The 21,075-nt window shown below is 44.9% G+C and overlaps 1 protein-coding gene across 5 annotated transcripts in view; it reads left to right on the top strand.

The window, feature by feature from the left end:
• NTRK2 (neurotrophic receptor tyrosine kinase 2) overlaps positions 1-21,075 on the top strand; it is a 325,021-nt gene that overhangs the window by 109,635 nt on the left and 194,311 nt on the right. Inside the window, exon 12 of one of the 5 annotated variants that reach the window (XM_059142004.1) lies at positions 17,188-20,997. The exons of the other annotated variants lie outside the window; for them this stretch is intronic. Within the exon in view, the coding sequence (XP_058997987.1) occupies positions 17,188-17,225 (38 nt within the window). The 3' untranslated portion in view covers positions 17,226-20,997. Of the gene's footprint in view, positions 1-17,187; positions 20,998-21,075 lie in introns of those variants that run through there. 5 annotated transcript variants of the gene reach the window in all.

The raw sequence follows: 21,075 nt of genomic DNA, 5'->3' as shown, positions 1-21,075 counted from the left end.
AAAATGTCTAGACTCGTTCAACATACATAGCTATTGGGAACATGATAAAACAACCAGAATTGGTTTAGGTTCAGATGGGAATTTCTTTCTGTTAGGCTTGTCAGTGAGCAGACAGACATTTGAAGGGAAGCCTCTTTACCCTACGATTCCCCAGCCTGGGAACAGGAATGTTATTTTTACTCCCAGTTCCCATCATGGAATGTGAAAGAGAAAACCTGATTGTTCCTTCGTGGAAAGCTGCCGAATTACCCTCCTAGTTTTAAGTATGAGCCACAGCAGCAAATCCACAGCGGAATATCACGAGCAGAGTTAATTATAACTGTTTAATGAGGCAGGTCCCAATTTTCAGTAGATCATGACCCTTCATACATTAAAGGAGAGAGACAGTTCACATTTTTATTTGACTGACATTCAAACACTTCAAACAAATTTTGGATATACTGTGCTGATTATGAAATGGATTTTGTCCTGTTGGTAAAATGCTGTTAGTAAAATAAGGGGGAAAAAAAATGTTGTTCTTGTCATTTACTTACTTCCTGATGTCAGTTTCAGCTTATTATGGGAACTCTCATTAAAAAATATCACTGGATGTCTTTGAAGGTCACTGAGTTAGTAGAAAAAACATTGGCTTTTGCCATCAGTTAAATTCAGATTAAAATCTCCTCCTTGCCACGTAGTACTATCCATGGGCAATGCTAGCAGTACTACTAACAACACCATTTGCTAAGCAATTACTAGTTTTGAGTCATGTGAAATGATGATTCGTCTGGGCTAAGGCAGTGGTTAAATGCAGGTGTTTTCCTAGGGCTCAGACTCACCCAGGTACTAAGGCATCACGTTGGAGTTTTACAGATATTAATTCGTTTGATTCTTTCAACACAGTTTTAAAAAACACCTAATTATTCCCATTTACAAATGAGAACATCTAGCCTTACCCAGGGTTTAGAAAGTAGTTTGGGGTCACAAGTTAGTAGTAAGATGGAGATTTAAACTCTGAGCTGTCTTTGACCTTGGTGTTCCACAGCCTCCCTGCAAAATCGATGGCAGATAACGCCCCCGAGCCTCCATGTCCTGGTCTGTAAACTGGGGGAACAGAAACATCATGAAGATGCTTCCCACGGTGGCCGTCATGTCATGGGCACGTCATGGTGTGTGACATTGTCACCGTGAGAGCAACACCATGAGGGTCTAACATTTTAGTCACTCGAGGGTGCCAGCAGAACGTGCACGGTGAGACAGTGAAGGCAGACAGCTTGTGTGTGTGTGTGTGTGTGTGTGTGTGTGTGTGTGTGATCACTGAGAGGTCTCTCTTCTGTTGACAGTCACTCCTTGCACGAACTGTAGTGGTTTGAGCCAAACACTTGGGCATGCATTTCGCCCACTTTGCTATTTTCAAAACAAAGGAGAAATTGGGCGAAAATACCCTATCGAGAACAGAGGTGTCTGTGACAAATTGGCTTAATTGAAAACAACTAAAAAAAAAAAAATCCCCCAGTTTAGGGGCAGAGGAAGGGGGGCATCAAATTAGCCATGGAGAATCTAAGTGGAGGGTTTTATTGATTGCCGTAGGCATGACCTAAATTGCAGAGCGTGAGTCATAATGAAAATACTACTATTTGTACGTTACTAATTGAGAGGCAGCATTTCTCCTATGGTGAAGCTGGGAATGGAGAATGTGGCCACCAGGAACCTTCTCCCAGCTGCGTCCCACAAACGCTATGCTGCCTCGGGCACATCTGCCTGCCCTCGGCACGGGTTTCCCCAGTCACAAACACAGATGATAATTTTATGAAACAGGGTTTTTCATTTTTTCCCCACAAGGCATTTTGACATGCAGCATAGATAAGCTTATTCTATATTCTGAGATCCTTTAATGGGAAGGAATTTCTGTTTTGTTCTCTTTCAAAGGGAGGGAAGAACAAACAATGACTACAGAATAGGGGTCTGGGAGCCTGTGGGCCAAATCCGGTTTTGTTAATAAAGTTTTATTGGATCACAGCCACGTCCATTTGCTTGGCATTGTCCGTGGCTGCTCTCCCCATGAAACAGCAGAGTCAAGACTGGTTGATTTGGAGGGAGACCATGTAGATGGCAGAGCTGGGAATCTTTACTACCTGGTCCATTACCAAAAGACTATGCTGGTCCCTGTTTTGGAACATGAGGAAGATCCAGATAAGCCGGTTGACTCCATGCCAGTGCACGCCATCTTCTTTTTGTGTCTAGTGATGCAGGGAGGCTTGGGGTCTCGGGTACTGACGCATATGTCTGTTGGAGCAGATGATGTCTATGTGTAGGAATACTTTGTCCTTCGTCTACAGTATTTGGCAGTAGATAAACCACATAGTTAGAGAGGACACTGTATCTGTGAAAATATTAAATTACAAGAAAGGGGGTTAGGGAGGAGTTGTCTAGAAATGAGAATGAGGCATCGTCTGAAAATGGGGGCATCCTTGAACCTTGCCATGGGTGCCTTTGTTTATGGGATGGGGTGAAGGCCACTGATGGCATCTTCGTTTCCTCTCTGGGAGAGAATAAACAGGTCCAAAAGGCAGTTCAGATTGGTGATCAAATTACACAGTAAAAATAAGCTCCCCAAACAAAACAAAACAAAAACACACAAAAAAACAACAAAACAATGCAGTACTCCTTGAAGCTGGATATAGCTGTTTCACTGGCTGTTGGGGGAGTTACTTATCTTCCTGGTTTCCTCATCTTTGCTACAAGTCTAAGTCGTGTTTACATTTGTTAATGTATACAAAGGACCTTACACAATCAGGGAGGGAAAGAGGTGAGTTACTTTCCAATCTTCCTTCTTTCATGCATTGAAATATGGCAGCGGCCGGTGTCCCACAGGGAGGGAAGTTCTTGGCTATGAAGGGACTTTGGAGGTTGACTCTAGTGTTACATGGACTTGGATTCCTTTTCTGTGTCTGGGTCTAAAATATCGGCTCTCCCCTTTCTTGGGCATATTTCCATCTCGCTGTGTTTCAGTAAGGGAATATGGGTAGGCAGAAGCACATCTTGTGAAATTTGGGGGAAACGTTAAAACTCCTCCCTAGTCTAACATGTACGGTCTCTGTTTTCCTCTCCAGGTTGTCATGTCTGGTAAACTCAGTGAGTGTAGGGATCTGTCGTCCCCCATGGGGACCTGTGGGACAATGGGGACTGCCTCTTAGGAACTTGTGCTGATATCTGCTGGCCTTTGGTGTTGGGAGTTGGCCTTCATTGTGGGTCTGTACGGCTGACATTCTCAGACCTGCTGGGGCTCCCAGCATCTGGTCTGCATGGGTCTTTCTGTGACCCTCATGTTTCAGCAGCTGCCTTCATACCCAGTGACAGTCTTGGCCTCTTCTGTGCCCCTCTTGAGCACAGAGGCACTTGTGAGTGCTCTTGCTTGATGCTCAGGGCTCTTGGGAAATCCAGAGGGTTCCTTGAATCCATTGTGCACATGGGTCCAGGTCAAGCTGGACGCCGTCCCACGGCTCCCCCAGAAGTGGGGGCATATGTGGTACAGCTGCTTCCTGAAGGTTTTGGTGGAAGCAGCCACAGCCCAGCTCTCAAGTCCTCAGATGTTGAGGGGGTTCTGTTGGTTCTCCCTAACCCTAGGGTTTCACCTCAAGGTTGTTCAGCCATGGTGCCTCCTCATGTCTGATTCCCTGAGTTATTTACTCAGGCTCTGTCTTTTCTTTGCTTGGTTCTCTTCTCCTGGTTCTCCTTCTCTTCTCCTGGACCCCCAGAGTCATGCAACTCAGTGCATCACCCCTCTCTCAGGGTCACCTCTGTGGCCCTCTCAAAGGCATGGGAAAGGTGGGGCCACTGCATGGTCATCTTTAGTGCGTTTCTGCCCTGGCCCCCCACCCAGCCCATTATCATAGCTTGGGCCGTTGCAGAGTTCCGCGTGCACCCAGATGCCACAGTGTCACCTGAGAGCTGATTCCTTTCCTATGGTAGGAGTTTAGAGCCCTTCTAGCCCTCAGCTTCTCCCTCTCCTCCTTCCTCTGCCTCTCTTTCCTGCCCCCAGAATAATAGAAAGAAACCCAAAGCCTCCTTTAGTTGTGTCACTTAGGATCGCATTGGCTACAATTAACCAACAGAAACAAACAGTCAGTGAAACGCAAGTTTATTTCCCACATCAAGAGTTCTGGGTCCAAGGCTTACGGTGGCTTAATGATGCGGGCAGGGACACTGGCTCTTTGCACCTTGCCTTCTGCTATCCTTAGAGGTAGGCCTCTTCCTCATGTTCATGACTCTGTGGTCGCAAGATGGCTGTGTGTCTTCCAGGCATCACATCTGTGCTCCAAGTAGATAGAAGGAAGAAGGGCAGTGAGTTTTCTTCCAGCGAGGCTTTGCCTTTTAATTCAGGAAGAGAGGACCCCACCTGCCCTGAACTTCCAGCTATCGCTCAGCCGCAAAGAATTATGCCCATCTTTAGCTTCGAGGGATACTGGGAAATCACGTATACTGGCTTTTCTCCCTCAAAGTAGTGGAAAGCAAGGGAAAAGGGGTTTGTGAATGGATTTTTGATACACAACTCACAGTCTACTAATGGTCAGCTAGAGGCCCGTAGAGAGAGAGCAGGAAGTTCAGTGTTTCATAGATGGCATGAATCTATGATATCGTAAGATTACAATTTATCCAGCTTTTCTGGAAGTTAAGAATTCTTGCTGATACAAATAATTAATTTACTGAAGAATTGATTGGATAGAGTATTTGGACATCTTTTCTGAACAGAGGAGTACCCAAATCGATTAATAGTGGAAAAAACCATGGGACTGGTGGGAATCCTCTACCATCATCTTAGAGAACAAACTTTTTTGAAGTCCTTTAGAAGAAATCTCGTGAAAAAAGTTGATGAATTATACAATTTCAATTTCTTCCTTTCTCTTGGATAAGGCTGAATTACCCCCTACTTGCCAAAACGAGCTGGAAATGTTTTATTGGCTTAATTTCAACTCCTATATGTATATGAAAGTAATAAAAGTGTATTTCTTTAAATATATTTCATAATTTAGAGTTTTCATAAATTCATGCTGGCTTTTCTTCCTAGTATACAATAAATTCGATTCTATTACTTGTTGATCACATCGTCGTAAGAATAGTGAAACAGTACGAACGTTCATTATAAGGAGGTGGGTTAAGTTGGGAAAAAGTAAAAGAGAGAGGGTAAAAACAGCATCAGGCAGGTGGTTGCATTAATTGGAGGTTGGTAAACTACAGTCCAAGTGTGACCGGCTTCCTGTTTTTATAAATAAAGTTTTATTGGAACACAGCCAGCTCACTCTTTACATATTGTATGGCTGCTTTCACGTTACGGTGGTGGAGTGAGTAGTTGTGACAGAGACCGTATGGTCTGCAAAGTTGAAAATATTTACTGTTCAGCCCTTCACAGAAAACGTTTGCCAGCCCCTGTAGAAATCAGTCCTGGGTTGATTCCATGATAGCTGAACACTGGGCCCCCAGGTTCTGCTTCCCTCCCACCATGTGGAAATCAAGTTTCGGGTAAAAATAAAATACAGTAAAATATGTGGGTAATTAAGCAGATATGAATTCAGAACTCCCAGGCCAGAGGCATCAGGATGTTTACTTTCGTATCAAAAAACAACCGGTTTCATTTCTGTCTTTGGCTTCCGCCCGCCCGTCATGAGAGAGACTCTCGCCATGTTGACGTTTCGATCCAGCTCGGAGTCTGTAGCCAACACACTAACAAGGGTCTCGAGTTTGCCCTTTGCTGGCTCTGTGCCACTGAACAAACTCCTCAAGCTCTCAGAAACTTCTCTTCCTTGTTTCTAAGTGAGAGGGTGAGACTGGCTGGGTGCATGGTCCAGGGTTGGGGTCTTTGAGTTTCCTTTCTTCACCAAAGTTGTCAGAGTCAGAGAGGACAGAATTTTTTTTTTTTTTTTTTTTTTTTTTTTTAGATTTTATTTATTTGACAGAGATCACAAGTAGGCAGAAGAGTAGGCAGAGAGAGAGGGGGAAACAGGCTCCCTGCTGAGCAGAGAGCCCGATGTGGGAATCGATCCTGGGACTCCAGGATCATGACCTGAGCTGAAGGCAGAGCCTTTAACCCACTGAGCCACCCAGGCGCCCTGAGGAGAGAAATCTTACCAGAACAAGAGGATTCTCTGTTCACAGCCTTGGTCCTTAATTCTCTTTCCTTTGGTGCATGTGTGGACTAGTTTGTCCAACAAACCAGACCTGTCCATTAAACATTTTCAACTCTTTTTGAACATGAAACACCAGCTATTTTAAAGGGACAAAAGCTGAGCACTAGCATCTGAAGATAATGGAAATAACTAATATTTATGGACCACGTATTATGTGCCAGACATATTTCCAAACATGTGACATGTATTAGCTTATTTACTCTGCATAGAAGCCCTGAATAAAGTACTATCAGCAGCCCCATTTCACAGATGAGGACACTGAGGCAGCTTGCTGACCTCACACAGTCAGGGCACATTCTAGCATCAGAGCCCACACTCTAGACTGTTCTTCTTTCTACCTCCCAGTGGGTATGACTCGTCTCCAGCCACACAGCAGTGTAGGAGAAGAGAAATATGAGAGAGACACATCGTGGTTCCTAGAAATTATGGACACTTACCTGAAACTTTTTTCATTTACCCCAAACCTACCCCGTGCCATGGAGATCACCCTAAAAAGCTCCTTTTCTCAGCTTCCTCTCCTTCATCAGATTAAAAGAAAAAAAAAAAGTAGGACAACAGTTGAGAAAATACAGGTTGGAAACTGGGTCATTTTTCTGAAATCATCCTTCTTTGCCAGTACCAATTTTGAATTCTTTCTCAGAATTAAAAAAACAAACAAGCAAACAAACCACGCGGAACAATCTGTGGCAGATGGTTGTTTCGGCTCTAGGTGAGTTTTGTCATTATACTCCGGGACAGAAAACCATCACTTTGGAAAATCATCTGTTATTTTCATGAGCTGCCAGCTCAGAACTATTGTAGCTGGGATGGTTTAGGACGGGGTGTGTTGTTTTCATTTTGGGGTCTTTTTTTTGTTTGTTTTGTTTTGTTTTTTTTCCCTAGAGATTAGCACAGAAACCATCCATGTTGGAATACTGTAGGATTTAGACACCATGCCACAGAGGCTAACCCAGAACTCAAGCAGTTGAGTGGAGTGGGAGAGGGGGATGGAATTCGGTTTGAGGTAGAAGTTAGCCCTCTTCTCAAGGTTTATCTTCCCCTGGAAACTACAGCAATAAACGGCTAAACCATGGTGTTCATTACCAGCACAAGTCCCTAATTAATTTATTTTATGTTAATTAAGTTTATAATTATATAGCAAAACATTTACTTTCTCCCTCAAGAAATTGACTGAATCTTCTGAAGGGGCTTTGTGACTGTAATTTAGGTGCAATTAGCCCGTTAAATTTAGTTAGAGTTTGGTTCATTTAGCTGCTGCTGGAAGATGCTAGGAAGTAGAAACTAGGCAATGCCTCTGAAGCAACTCTGGGTCTAGAAGAAGGTGTTGCTGAGAGGCTCCTTCCTGGCCTCCGGGCAGCTAGTAGAGGTGCTAGGACAATTGAGATGTGTTTCATGTTTGTCATCTGTGTGTATTCCCCACTTATGGAACTGTGGATTCCTATAGCAGTGGATGGAGGTGAAAACTTTCTGTGTTTTGGAAGGGGAACTGAAGCTATGGAATTGTTCTCAGACACTTTCTTCCATGGCTGTGAAATCTCTGGCACTGGCCAGCCTTCAGGCTCTGAGTGGTATCACCAGCCACGGCCACCATTTTGGCCTGGAAAGATATCTTGCCTCCTGGAAAAGGGCATGACCCAGCGCATGGCCTCCGATGGCTCTGATGGCTATGGTCCAGCCTCCCCAGGGCTCTAACAGAGAGTACCCTACTACTCCAGGCATGTGAAGATGGAATTTTTGCGCCAAATTCCTTTCTTGAGATTTCACCCCATAGCTCCTAACGAAGGGTATATTTAGGCCTCTCTTTGAAAATACAGTTGAAAGTAATGATCTGCCATGGCCGCTGAGCTGTATGCAAGGTTAGAGCTGACTGCTTAGGCTCGTGATGGGAAATCAGGAAAGCGCAAAGGCAGGATGGTTCCAACAAGTAGAGAGAGAGCATCCCAGCCACACCCCAGTGGTTGGGGTAGCCAGCGTTCACCTATTTTCAAGTCCCTTTGGTTTTTGAAACACTTACTTCTTGGTGGATAACAGAAGTCCTTGCTTTGGAAAGGAAGCCAGAGAACTTTTTGTCCTAGAATGCTAAGCTGAATTCACGAGATCATATTTTAAAAAGATGTCCTGTATCTTGCTGGGAATTGGTTTATTACTGTGTGATTGATGAATGAATGAAACATGTCCTTGGATCAAACAAAGTAGGATCACTTAACCCCCTTCTACCTAAATATTTTTATGTATAAAATGGAAGCACTAACCTCCTTTTCACTTCATATGAAAGTGATAGTCTCCTTCCCAAAAGAAGCACGTGAAATATGATTTATATATACCTGGAAAGGTATAGAGAAACATGATTTTTATAAATTGCCATATTTGTCTTGCTTATATTATTTAATACTGTTTTAGGAAACGGGCTCTCTTCATTTCTGGTTGGCACTTAGCTTTACTATTCTTTCCCCCCAGTTCTGCTATAGCAGAGTGAAAAACCAACACCAAAAAGAAACAAACAAAAATAAACCACAACAACACAAACTGGGGCATAACTTGCAATCAGAAAAGTACTCCAACTGGGCTTTTAAAGGGGAAGCATCATACTCAAATCTAGAACTTTCGGGGTCAGCAGTTGATCTTCCTTAATATATTTTTGGTAAATAACACATATTTGATAAAACCTAGAACTGTCTTCAATGACAGGGTCATTCCAGCTGTAGTTTTTTAAGCTAGGAGGATACTTTGGGAGGTCTAAGACTTGGCACTTTGTCTAAATGGTAAGAGTCATAATTTGAGCAGCTACCCCAAGCTGAGGAACTTGTATGTGGCATGGACAGTATTAGATATTCGTGTTCTAGTTATCCCACTATGGTAGACTTATTTCATCTGTAACTAGTGTTGGGTAACTGTGATTCAGAGAAGTTGCTTGACTTGGCCAGAGCTGCACAGCTCAGGAAGGGGAGGGACAGGATCCAAACTCAGGTCTATCTGGCTTCAGGCTGCTTCTTGCTGTCTAACCAGCCACACCAGCTGTCTTTCAGGCTCTGTTGTGAAAATGAATCTGCTAGTACACAATTGCCAAAGGAGATCATCAATGTGGGGTAACTGTGCTTATTAAAATTCTAGTTCCAATAGTAGCTGGAAGTAAAGGTCCAGGAAATTGTATAGTTAAATGGTGGATGGTAAATGGCCATAATTATGAAGAATGAAAAAAAAAAGTAATTTATAATCCAGTCTTCCCCGCTATGCACATGTAATTATACTGCGTCCTTTCATCTGGGTGACATTGAAAAATGTTTTCTGCTTTCACGTAAGGCAAAGCACTGGTCCATCCTAGGTGTTTGAATGCCTCTCGTGCTCACGTAGATCCTGGTTTCTGTTTTAAACTAAGAATGTGTGTAGAGTTACAGGGTAAATAGCCCTTCCCTTTTAATCATTTTGATTTAGCAAAGAACTTCCTGTGCATTTTGGAAAGCATTTCTTAAAATAATGTCAGATGTTTGGATGCATTAAATTTTTATTAAAAAACAACTACCACCGCAACAACCACCAAAATACGTCGCTTTCCCGGTGTCTTGGTTCTGGTTGATTCTTGGCATGACTGCTCTAATTCTTAACCAAGCTGTCCTGTTTGGTTTGCCATATATGCCATGCATACTTTACTTAAAAAGGAAAATAAACTGTGAAATCTGGCATGTGTAAAAATGCACTCTCTTTAAAACCCAGAGTTTTCTCTGTGGAGAGATTGTACCCGAACGAAACGATTCTGAAGGGCCTTAGAGTAGAATCCTCCTCATCTGTCAGGAAAGGGTGTTGCCAGGTAGAATCACTGGGGTTGGCCCGTGTTCAGCTGCCGTAAGACGTTCTGAGGTGTTAGTAAGAGAGTTGGACGGCTTCACGGTGTGGATTTGTTCCAAAATGAGCTCTCTGAGAAATAAAAATGTCAGGAGCAGCAGAGGCTTCTAGAACACAGGGCTAGCTTGGGTCAAGTCGCAGGTTCTGTGGGCTGACTCAGTCTGATGCATCCAAGGGTGACAACAAGAGCTGCCTTCGTACTTCTCCAGCTTCCTACTGAGAATAAAATAAGCTCTCCATTTTACCAAGGCTTCTTAAGTGGGCTCCGTGCTACTAGAAAGGGCTGTGCCGAGCCAGGGGCTGTGACACCAGACCCCGAGGGTTCCTCCTGACGAGGAAGCAGCTTTGGATGGTGAATCCTGTTCTTGGGGTGTGAATGGGCTGGTGCTCGTTCAGACTGATGAGCAGGTAGAAGGATATTCCCTTGCTAGGATGCAGGATAAACTTTAGGGTTAGAGTTGGATATACCTTTGCAGGGTCCAATATGGGATTTTAAATTTGGCTTTACAGAGCAGTGTCAAGTTATGTCCCAGGTAGTCTGGCCAATGGCATGATGAATCTTCTTCCCAGCCCAACGCTGCCCCTCTTGGAGCAGAGGCATGTTTTAGTGCTTGTCCCAGCAGGGTGACTTCGAGATGAGGAAGTGGTTCTGCTTGCGGTGTTCTGGGGGAAAAGGCACTAGAGCTAAAGCGTGCGTTTGGGGGGAAGGGCCTCCTTCCTGCCCCATAATCTGTGTTTGTCTCTGAGGTGGGGTGCCTCCACTTTTCTAGAGAGAAGGCTGAGGCCAGGGACATATCTCTGGAGCTTCCTGTGTAGAACAGCTCTGTGGCCTGGGAACAGGATGATGGGCCGTGGAAGGTAATGTTACTGCGTGGGGGCAGGCGACAGTGAGGAGGAGGTGATGTGGCAGCCACACACAGGAGCTATCCCAGGGCTGGGGAGTGACCACCCAGGCCGGACTCCGTGCAAAGCCAGAGCTCCGTTCCCCGAGTGGACTTGGTAGCTCTTCCAGAGGCAACCTACTTTGCAAGATGTCCACGACCAAACAAAACGAAGGCCTTGCTCCTGTCCTGCTGGGGGTGGGTGGGTAACTCAGAGTTTAGTGTAGCCAGTTCCTGGGATTACCAACCCCCCCTCTTTTTGTTTTGCATTCTGGAATACGTGGTGTTTGGGGTTTCATTATCTTGTGCCCTGAGCTCGTTGAAATGCAGATGAGATTTATAAGCTACCTCTACTCAAGCGAAGATAATTTGTTTGATCTTCTCTGCTTAATTGGAACCATTAACCGCTCTGACCTCCAGGCTTTGCAACCTGAGGCAGACAGGGGGCAGGAAAGTCCACCTGACTGTTTCCTTCTCAGCAAGCATCCTTAATGGGAACAGTCTTCAGACTTTTGTTTCTGAGCTAGGGCTTGGGATGCCTCTTGAAAAAGCGACGCTCCAGCACAGACTAGATGTTGACTTTCTCTCTTCCTTTGCGGGTCAGCTCAACCTTGGACTTGCACTGCGAATCCTGCTCTGCGACTTTCTGATCTCTCCTTGCACTCTCCAATAACCGTGGCCACCCCTTTTACATGCTTGAGGTCTCCCGCGTGCATTGGCAGAGACTCCTCTTGCTTGAAGTCCTTCTCTCTCTGCTCGTCCTCCTCCAATGCCCTGCTTAGCTTCACCACCACCGTCATGGTCATCATCAGACAAGCTCAGGCCGACCCTCGGCACTTGTTTCCTCTTGCTTGTTTTATGCGTAATTGACTCTTCTAGAAACGTATCTGTGGTCTGCGTGTCATGGTTTCGGCCACGCTTGAGCAGAGCCAGGCACCTTCCACTGGGTATGTTGGAGATTCTTGCAAATCTGATGTCGCTGTAAGTTAATTAAGTTATAGGTTTGAGGCCACTTGTCTCCTATTTGGACATGGAAGGTTCTAGTAGACTCAGAAGAATCGCCAGCTAGAGTGTTTCAGCAAAAGCAAAGCCAGACACAAATCTCTGTTGGCAGCAGGGAACGCATGGTCTTCTGTATGGAGAATTCTAATTCCATGTCCACGTGTACTGGAAGAGTTACTGGCAAGCCTCTCTGGTCTGGGAACTGCGGAATGATGCCTATAAGATGTCATTTCCTGTTGTAAAGAGCTACCCTATGGATTTTGCAATATATACTCAGTGAAGGGAGCCAGAAGGCTTGACACACCCCACGGGAGAACAATAGATTGGGGTGTCTCACGTGGTTGCTTAATCTTAATGCTTCTCGACCACAAACTCAGTCTCTCTCTTTTTTTTTTTTCTTACTCTACTTGTAGCATTTTTAGTTGATTCCCCAGATAGAGACCATATCATTGATCTTTTCTGAAGTCCCTGACGTGGGACCCGTTGAGCCCTGGGACACTTGTCATCAGGCCCTGCTGATCGGACCACATCCTCCTTAGAATCCTTGAGTTTTAATTGTGCAATAGCTTTGGCTTTCCTTACACTGCCGAGTTTGCCAAGAACTTTGTGTTTCCTGCTTTAACTTTCAGCTCGTAACTAAACTGTATTTTGTAAAGTCAAACCAGAGCTTGGAAAACCTTGCTGACCATCCTCAGCCATTTATTTTTAGTTGTTCATCTTCTGTGAAGAAATGGTCAACAGTTTTCCTTGTCCAACGCCCACAGTGATTTTGGTCATTACAAGAAAGAATAAACTAAGTCTGGCACCTTTTCCCCAGGAGCTTAAAATGCTGCAGGAGGCACTCACTGGGTGTCTGCGCGTCTAACTGTAACTTTCACTGCACTTCCGAGCAAATACATGACTCTTTGCAGGAAGCTTTGAAGTGCGTTGATGAGCCCAGCTACGAGTGAGACACAGTAAATCCTACCTTGTGTCACACGTTCCACTCCCCTCTGTTACCGAGTCCATCAAAGTCCTCTGATAAAACTCAAAGTTTAGACATCACTATTCTAAAACTCAAAATGCATCCCACCCTTGGTATTGTGCAAGGCACTGTGCAAGGCACCTTGGTATTGTGCAAGCACAGAGGATGGCTAGACGTGCTCTCTTTGCCATCCTGCGCCCTATAGTTTAGGATGCAGAGAAGTAGAAAAGAAATACAAGTTTAAAAAGGTAGAGACGTGGGCTATGTGAATGAATGGAATTGAATGTCATAGAGGCTGGGAGGCCTGTGAACTAAATGCTGTAGAAATGGCTTTTGCATTTACAAGCCTTACAGAAAAGGCTTCTGTAAGGAGAGCTTGCTGGGTGGCAGGGGATTTGGGGCAAGAGATGGCATGTGGACAACGCCTGTCCTCAGGAAGGGACAGTGGTATCTGAAGGATGGGGAAGCAACTTCTGGAATGATCTTGAAGACGGAAGCTCCAGGACCTGGCTTTCTGCTACAGATGATGCCACTGTACAAGACAGACTGATGGCCCAGAGGGTCTGAGTTTGGATTTGTGGGTGACCTTGGACACATCACATTGGCCGTGTGGATCTAGCAAGTCACCTAGAAAATAGAAAAGGCAGATGGCAAGGGATTGTTAGTGTAACAACCAATGTATATTAGATGCTCCACAAATGTCAAATTAGGACAATGGGTGTTTAAGCCCCAGTGTTGAAATAAAGCAGAATTACACCCAGCTCAGGTCTAAAGGGTGATGGAAAGCTCTCTGCATTCCCTGGGTTCGAGGCGCCTAGTGCGATGAGAACATAGGAATTTATCTGTTGATTTTACTTGGTAGACATTTCCCAGAAGGTTCAAGAAGCCTTTGCTTTGCTCTCTGAGGAAGGTGAGCCACTCTCCTGGCACCCGGGCCACCATCCGGTCTCCAAAGTGGCAGCATGCCACACGGACGCCCAAGTTGGCAGTTCGCTGCTTGAATTCTCCAAATGAGATAAGATTTGCTTTTTTAGACAAACAGCTGCGTCTTTCTTCCGTTCCTTTCGCTTCCTTTCCACTCAGCAGTTTTCCTTTTGCTCCAGATAAATTGCTGCTAATTTAAATGTGCTGCAGATCCTTGCCATTTTATGGCTGATTGCTTCTGAGTTATAGGAGGGAAATGTGTGCACGTTTGAATGTAAATAAATCTAAATGGATCGGAAGCCAGTGGTAAAGAAAGCAGAGCGGCTTCGCTGACCTTCACCTCCCCCGCCCAGTCCATCCCTTTGAAGAGGTCAATGAGCAGATCTGAAATCAGCAAGCAGCAGGGACGGAGTTTTAGGACACATCCTGGGTTTCTCTTCTTTCGACTTTACATCCCATTTTTGACAGCACCTGCTTTATCCTTGTTCTTATTTAGATCAGCTCGTGCCGGCAGCAGTGGCAAAGTTTCTCGCAAGTTTTTTCGTTCTTTTTTTTTTTTTTTTTTTTTGATAAAAGAGCCGTTCTCACGATAACTACCATGTACCATCGGAATGCTGCAAATCCTTCAGAATGTCACATTGTCAAAATATCTATATTTCAGGCTCAGAAGCTAGACAGCTCGTTTGGCTGCTAAACCCACAAGATGTTCAGCCATTTGTTGTGGTCTAAAAACTTTCCCCCTCACTAGGAGAAAATAATGATCTATTGTTTGATATCATTTTGTGTCCCTTTCCTTATAACTCGAATAGGCAAACGTTAGGGAGGTCCTGGTAGGTAAACTGGGGTCCTGATTGAATCTTGCTATCAACTCCTTAGAAATAGGAAGCACCGGGTACATTTCCTTATAAAAAAGAGTCAAATCTTGAAATCAGACTGGTTTTCACTATCTGGCGACATATCTCTAGTGCATCAGTGGGCTTGGGAAGATCAAGTGTATCAGAGAAGAATCTGACTTGCCTTCCTGGAGGCGGAGGGAGGAGGTAGTAGCAGTTGAATGTTGACACAGTGCACGGCTTATCATTGCAGCAGCCTGGCTTTTCCTCACAAGACGTCCCGTGTGTTATTCTGGTTGGCTTTACTCCGCTGGTGGTGTGGGCATGTGGCACCGAGGTACGGTTCTTGGAGAAGGATGCATCACGAAAGGCAAAGCAGAAGGAGGTTGAAGAGGGACACTTGACATCTGTTTAAGTAGGGGCGGATGCAGTTGCAGCCTGAGTGAATGGCAGCCCCGAGATCTCCCATCTGGCAAAGCGCATTATTTCCCAAACTGTAATAACGAGCTTGGGCGGGCCTCGGGGAGGAAAATGGCAAATGGAAGCAAGGGAAGGGGGGCTGGGGCTGCTGTAAACACACTGACGTGAATAAACGCGTAAGAGTTCCTGTGCCGTCAACCCACTGGAACGAAATCGGGCTCACTTTAACAGTTTAGTCCGTTCTATTATTATTACTGTTTTAAAGTCAAATGCTTTTCAAAATTAAATGTGCAGAGAGTGAGTGATATATTGAATCCAGTCTTTTGGATTGGGGATGATGTCTTCTATTTGTATCAATGAGTTCCTCCTGTTTTTATTGGCAAACTTGATATCCTGATGTTAATCCTATTGTTTCAGTGGGAAGGAATTTGAGATCCACCCTTTTAGAACCCAAAGGTGTTTGGTTAGTGTGTTTGGCATGCTTGTCTTATGTGTCGCAGTGCATCCTAAAGCCAGGGCACTAATGCCTGCCTGGAGGCTGGACTTGGAGAAAAGAGACTCATGTCCGGAATGAAGGAGCCTTCCCTGGCTCCGCTGTGCACGTCTTGCGTGCTCCGTGCCTCGTGGATGATTAAATCCATGAGCGATGTTTGGCGTCCGTATCGAGTGTTTTTCCTGAGACTTGGAAGGGCGGGAGGGAGAAGAGCCGTGGAAATGAGCTTGGTAGACTCTTCTAGTGTTGTTGTAAATGATGACACAGATCGGTGGTGGTAATTACAGCTCTGGAGGCAGATGACACCAGCGCCTGGCAGACCAGACTCCAGGTTGCAGAAGATCCAGAGTCTGGAGGGCTGGGTTTAGAAGCGCCTTCCGATGCTGAACTTGAGCATGTCTTGAGGGTTTCTACGATGATACCATCGATTTTGTCACCCAGGGATCTGATGACGATTCATGCAGATTACACACAAGAACTTGATGGGATGAATCTCCCCTGTTCCCGCTGGGTTTTCCTAGTGAAGGTGGAGGGATCTCGTCCTCCCCACAGTGCCAGGGCAAGGTGGCTGCCGAAGACAAGCTCCTGGGTCAGAATCTGATCTCTGGCCCACACTTTGTCAGGCCTCCAGCAAAGTGCTTTGCCCATGAGGCCTCCGTTTTCTCACCAGGAAAGTGGGCGCAATAATAGAACCGACCTCATAGGGTTATTGGGAATTTAAGAGGGCTTGTTTGGACAAAGAGCATAGAAGAAAGCTTGGTACCAAGTGGATTAGCTGTTATTTATTTGTGCAAGTAATGAGTTCATCTTTCTACATCTGCGTGACAGTGAAGTCTTTGAGGTCCATTTTCTTTATTTTCGTATCGTCTACTGTAGTGTCTCCTATTTGGTCACTGCTCAATTAATGTCTGCAGGATTAATTAATATTATTACATATTACATATATAATATTTACATATTCTACATGTCTTATACATGCAATAAGGCAATATAAGGCAATATACCACATATGTATGCTACATATCATGTGTTATATAATGGATGTTCCATCTATCTATGTGTGAATGTTATGTATATGGTATGATACTTCAGTGAGTTTAGACAATTAATTATTTAATATTAGGATTCCTGGAAAAGAATCTAAATCTTTGTGTGGTCCAGTATTTCACAGCTGAAGCTAGCCAGTTCTCTGATCTGGTTGCTGAGTAATGAATCTATCATTTTAGAAATAATCTGATGAAATGAATTAGGGAAAGAAAATCAATATTTGGGTAGATATTTGTTGTTGAGTTTTATTTTTTTTTCTTTGCTATGCATAAAAATTCTCCAGGGCTCGTCTATATTGTACACACAATTCTCCTTGAATTAGGATGTTAACATCTGAGACCATTGTGCAGAGCTATGTGCATGTTTTTCCTGTGTTTCCTGGGCCACATAAAATCGGTTTGGAAGTTTAAAACCACGTGGCTTGACAATAAGATGCATGTTTTTCTCCCAATTTCTGTTCTGTGATTATCTATTCCTTTATGTTTTAAAGCATATTCCATGTTGTGTCTTGATTTTGACTATTTATTAAGTTCTTTTTAAAATTGATTATGCTTGTATGTTAATTTCCATTGCTTTTTGTTTTGAGCATGACTTATGTTTTATTTTGTGTTTCTTTTAGGTTTTGTTTTGTTTCATAAGATCCCACTGGATGGGTAGCTGAAATAAAGGAAAAGCAGAGAAGGGGGCTGTGGTGCTTGTTGGTTGATGCTGCCTTGTAAGCTGGACTCTTGGGACGGGCGTTGGCTTCTCCCGGGAGGTGCCGCGCAGCTGGGGGTTTTCTGGTAGCTGTGGGTGGTGTTTGCAGGAGGTCCCGTGTGAAGCCTGCGGCTGTCGTGAGCTATGTTTGGGGAGCACCTTCTGCAGAGGCAGCTCCCAGGCTGCTAAGCAAACACTCAAGAAAACATCTTAAATTAATGCTTCTCTTTTGTTCTTGCAATTGTTCAAATAAGAAAGTGACATGGAAGTCCATTGGATTATGCTTCTCTTTGGAAAGGAGTGCTCTTTGACCATACTGGAAATGTATTAATTCTTATGTTTCTGTTCATTTAAAGGTGAACTGCAAAGTTAAAAAAAAAAAAATCTAAATTTAGAGACAGGTATAAGAACACACTAAACAGCCTAATCTCCACGTAACATGTAGCTTAGTATTGTTTTCTGTTGATGTGTAATGAAGACTGAATTCAGAAGTCTCTATTCTCCTTCTACAATGAAACGACTGAGAAAGTTAAGGGCATCGCTGTGGGGACTTGGCAAGGCCACTGAGAGGCCCTCTCCTTCACTGGCAATAAAGGTCCAGAGTCATGCAATCAACGCTAATGATTTTTCTAAAGTTTGTTAGCAGGCGAAAAATAAAAGCAGTTCCGTGGTCGGGGGCTGTAGATTTAGGTTAGACGTAGTCAGTTTCAGAATAACTACAAGAGCGAAACAGACACATAGGGCGCGCTTGTCCTTTTATGTGCCCCCTGCGATCCTCCTGCTTTTTAGAAGTTTCCTAGTGAGAAGGCCGCAGTATCTCATGCTGTTCCCATGACAGAACTGTAGCTTTTCTACTCTGAAAAGGTCTGCGGGCAGAATGGCTGGCCTGCTGGGAGCAGGAGACCATATTCTAAGAAGGATAGTCCCCTACTCCATACTACACTGCTGCTGGTTTTCATGGGCAGGAAGGCTCTTCCTGACCCCAGCAGCACAGAGGTAATGAGCCTGTGCTTGATCAGATCCAGCCTCATTGCAAGAGGGTAGCCTAGGATCAGCAGATCCGGCGTCCCAGCCTCAGTCCCATCACAGACCCCTGTTTCCCTCACTTGGCCACTGCAGTGACCTTGGTCCCCTTCGCGCGGCCTGTGCCAGGTAGGATCCCTGTCCTGCAGACAGGTTCGGTTGCCCTCACCCCTCCTCCCCTCAACTTTTCTCATGAGGTGGATGGCAGAGCCAGGCCCGGAACATTTCACTTGAAAGCAGGATCAGCTCTGACCGTGAAGTCATGCTCATCAACGCCGTGGCTGGACGGGAATCTTACTGATATTCGAAAAAAATTCCTTTTTTGGGGGGGGTTTGAAATAGGAAATAGTTACTCAAGTTTTGCAGTTCAGCTTTAAGGATATAAAGTTTTAACTAGTCCAGCGGTTGTTTGGAAACATTGTTTTGCATCCTGTGTAACCCAGGCATTAATCTTAATAAACCAGGATCCATTTAGGTACCACTTGATATAAAAGGATTATCCATGATGAATATTTTATACTGTATCTTTTACATTAGCCACTAAGTATGTTATTGCTTGATACAGACATTTCACAGGGTCCTATGGATTACAGCATTGAACTTGGCTACTCCATACCCCTGCCTCCGACAGAGGGGCAGTTTCTCCGAAGCATACACGGGCTGCTTGTTCCCAAACCTGTGCTTTCCAAAGACACATTTGAGTAGGAGAGCAGCTGGCCCATGGTGTTGGGGGGAATCTGAGTATTCCCTGAATTCCCATTTTCTTGCTCTTTGCTAAATGACATGTCCTGTCACCACTTAGATTTTGATCTCTCCCAAAGTTATCGATTTACCAAGAGCCCAGCTAATTGCAGAAATCTTGAACCCTGGAAGGAAAAGGAAATTCACACTGAGAGCCGAGCAGAGGCTGTTAGTACCCCAAGCATTCTTAAATATCGGCCATTCAGTACAAGGTTTTTTGTTTTGTTTTGTTTTCACCTTTTGTATTTTATTCCATGGAACTAGAAAAAAGCAATGAATTGTTTAAGAACTATTTTGTACATTTCCCAGACTCAAAAGGAAAAAAAAAATATTTGTACTCAATAGCTAGAAGACTTGCAGGGTAGATTTTTGTTTTAAAATGAAGAGAAGTGGACAGATAAGGCAATTTAATATATCAAAGAGCAGTTGACATCTCCTAGGGAACGATGAAAACAGCAGGCTATTAGAAAATTGTTTCATATGGTTCTTGTGTTCCTTGCTTTTCATTTTTCTGTAATCCCTGAAGACCACAGGCAGTGACATATCTCCTCATTTCTATCCTCCAGACCACCCTCTTTCATCTTTTGCTTTTTTATGTCCCCTACAAGACATCTTTTTACAGCTTTCTAATGATACGTATCGTGCTTTTTTTTTTTCTTCTTCTTCTTTTAGCATTAGAAACGACCAGGCAGCATTTTTGCTGAAATCAAGTCCGTTGCCCCCCCGACCAGGACCTGGCGTCTCAGTGCCAGGCAGGTGCCCTTCGTAAAGGGCGTGCACTGGGCACGGGCACGCACAGCCCTGCGGAGCCAACTCCTGCCTCCCGGGAACCGGGCCCTGGATTCCCAAATCTGATTCTTTAAGAGAAACTTGAAACCTGGATTTTTTTTTTTTTTAATGTGAAATGTCCCTATTTTTAAAGAGTTGGCTCAGTTATTTTTAAAACATTATGTAGGCCAACAAAACGTGTCTGCGGGCTGCTAGTTTGTTACTTTTGTCTTAAAGCAACATCATTGTTCCTCTGTTTCCTACTATCTTTCTTTTGCAAACACACTTCCCAGTGTAGCAGTTGAGAGCTTTTTCACCATGGAGCTTGGGGCCCCAGGGATCTGCAGCGTGCCCCTGACCCTTGGGGCTCTCCTGGGACTTCCAGTAGCTGGGTTCTTGGCTTTGTCACCCTGCCTGGGACTCTCGAGACACTGTTTTCCCTCCATTCCAGACTGGCCCCACTTCTGAGTGGCTGTTGACAACCTAGAAAGTCCTGCCTCCTGTTTTGTCAGACGTGGCCTTCTTTTCACCAGGGTTGCTGTTGCCTGTCCCCCTTGGATGGGACTTGATGGGAGGGCACGCAGGCCCCTTCACGGGTCCTTGATGCACTGGTGTGGCTGCAGGGAAACGGGAAACAGGATTGCCACCTCAGGAGGTCTGGCTCAGGCCGTGTGTCTTGAATGGGGTCCCTCTGAGATCCTTGGAGGCAGCTGAGACACACTAAGAGACAATGGCAACTCCACTGATGTCCCCAGAGACACCAGTTTGAGGCCAAAAGGGCCAAAGAAGCTTCCCCCATGGGAGAAATTTTTGTGTTTTCACTCCCGGTCTCTCAGCCCAGACCCATTTCATATTTGATCAATCAAATGTTCTTTCCAAAAGTAGGGGGCACAGGGGAGAAGGAAATTGTCTCAGCCCCTGCCCACCACACAGGGCGGAGGGGGTGGGCTGCTGCTTCCAGCTCTTCCGAAGGACACACGGGTAGTTAGGGTGTCGAGACTCCCCCCCAGACAGAGCCAAGACCATGGTTGCGGGGCCATACGAGGCACCACCAGCTCAAGGAGAGCAAGGCAGGAATTTAACTCCCTGCCAGGAGCACGTGTGATGGAGGCGCTTCCCCTCTCTCTCTTCTTCTCTCGATCTGCGTGAAATTCCTGACTTTTCTCTCTTCGTCTCTAGCGGTCTAAACTGACTCCATGGTGGGTGCCTGGGTGGCTCAGTGGGTTAAGCCGCTGCCTTCGGCTCAGGTCATGATCTCAGAGTCCTGGGATCGAGTCCC

This window comes from Mustela lutreola, chromosome 12, assembly GCF_030435805.1.
Source record: "Mustela lutreola isolate mMusLut2 chromosome 12, mMusLut2.pri, whole genome shotgun sequence".
Taxonomy (NCBI): Eukaryota; Metazoa; Chordata; class Mammalia; order Carnivora; family Mustelidae; genus Mustela; species Mustela lutreola.
Note: the sequence above shows the minus strand (reverse complement) of the source record. Positions and strands in the feature narration are given on the sequence as shown.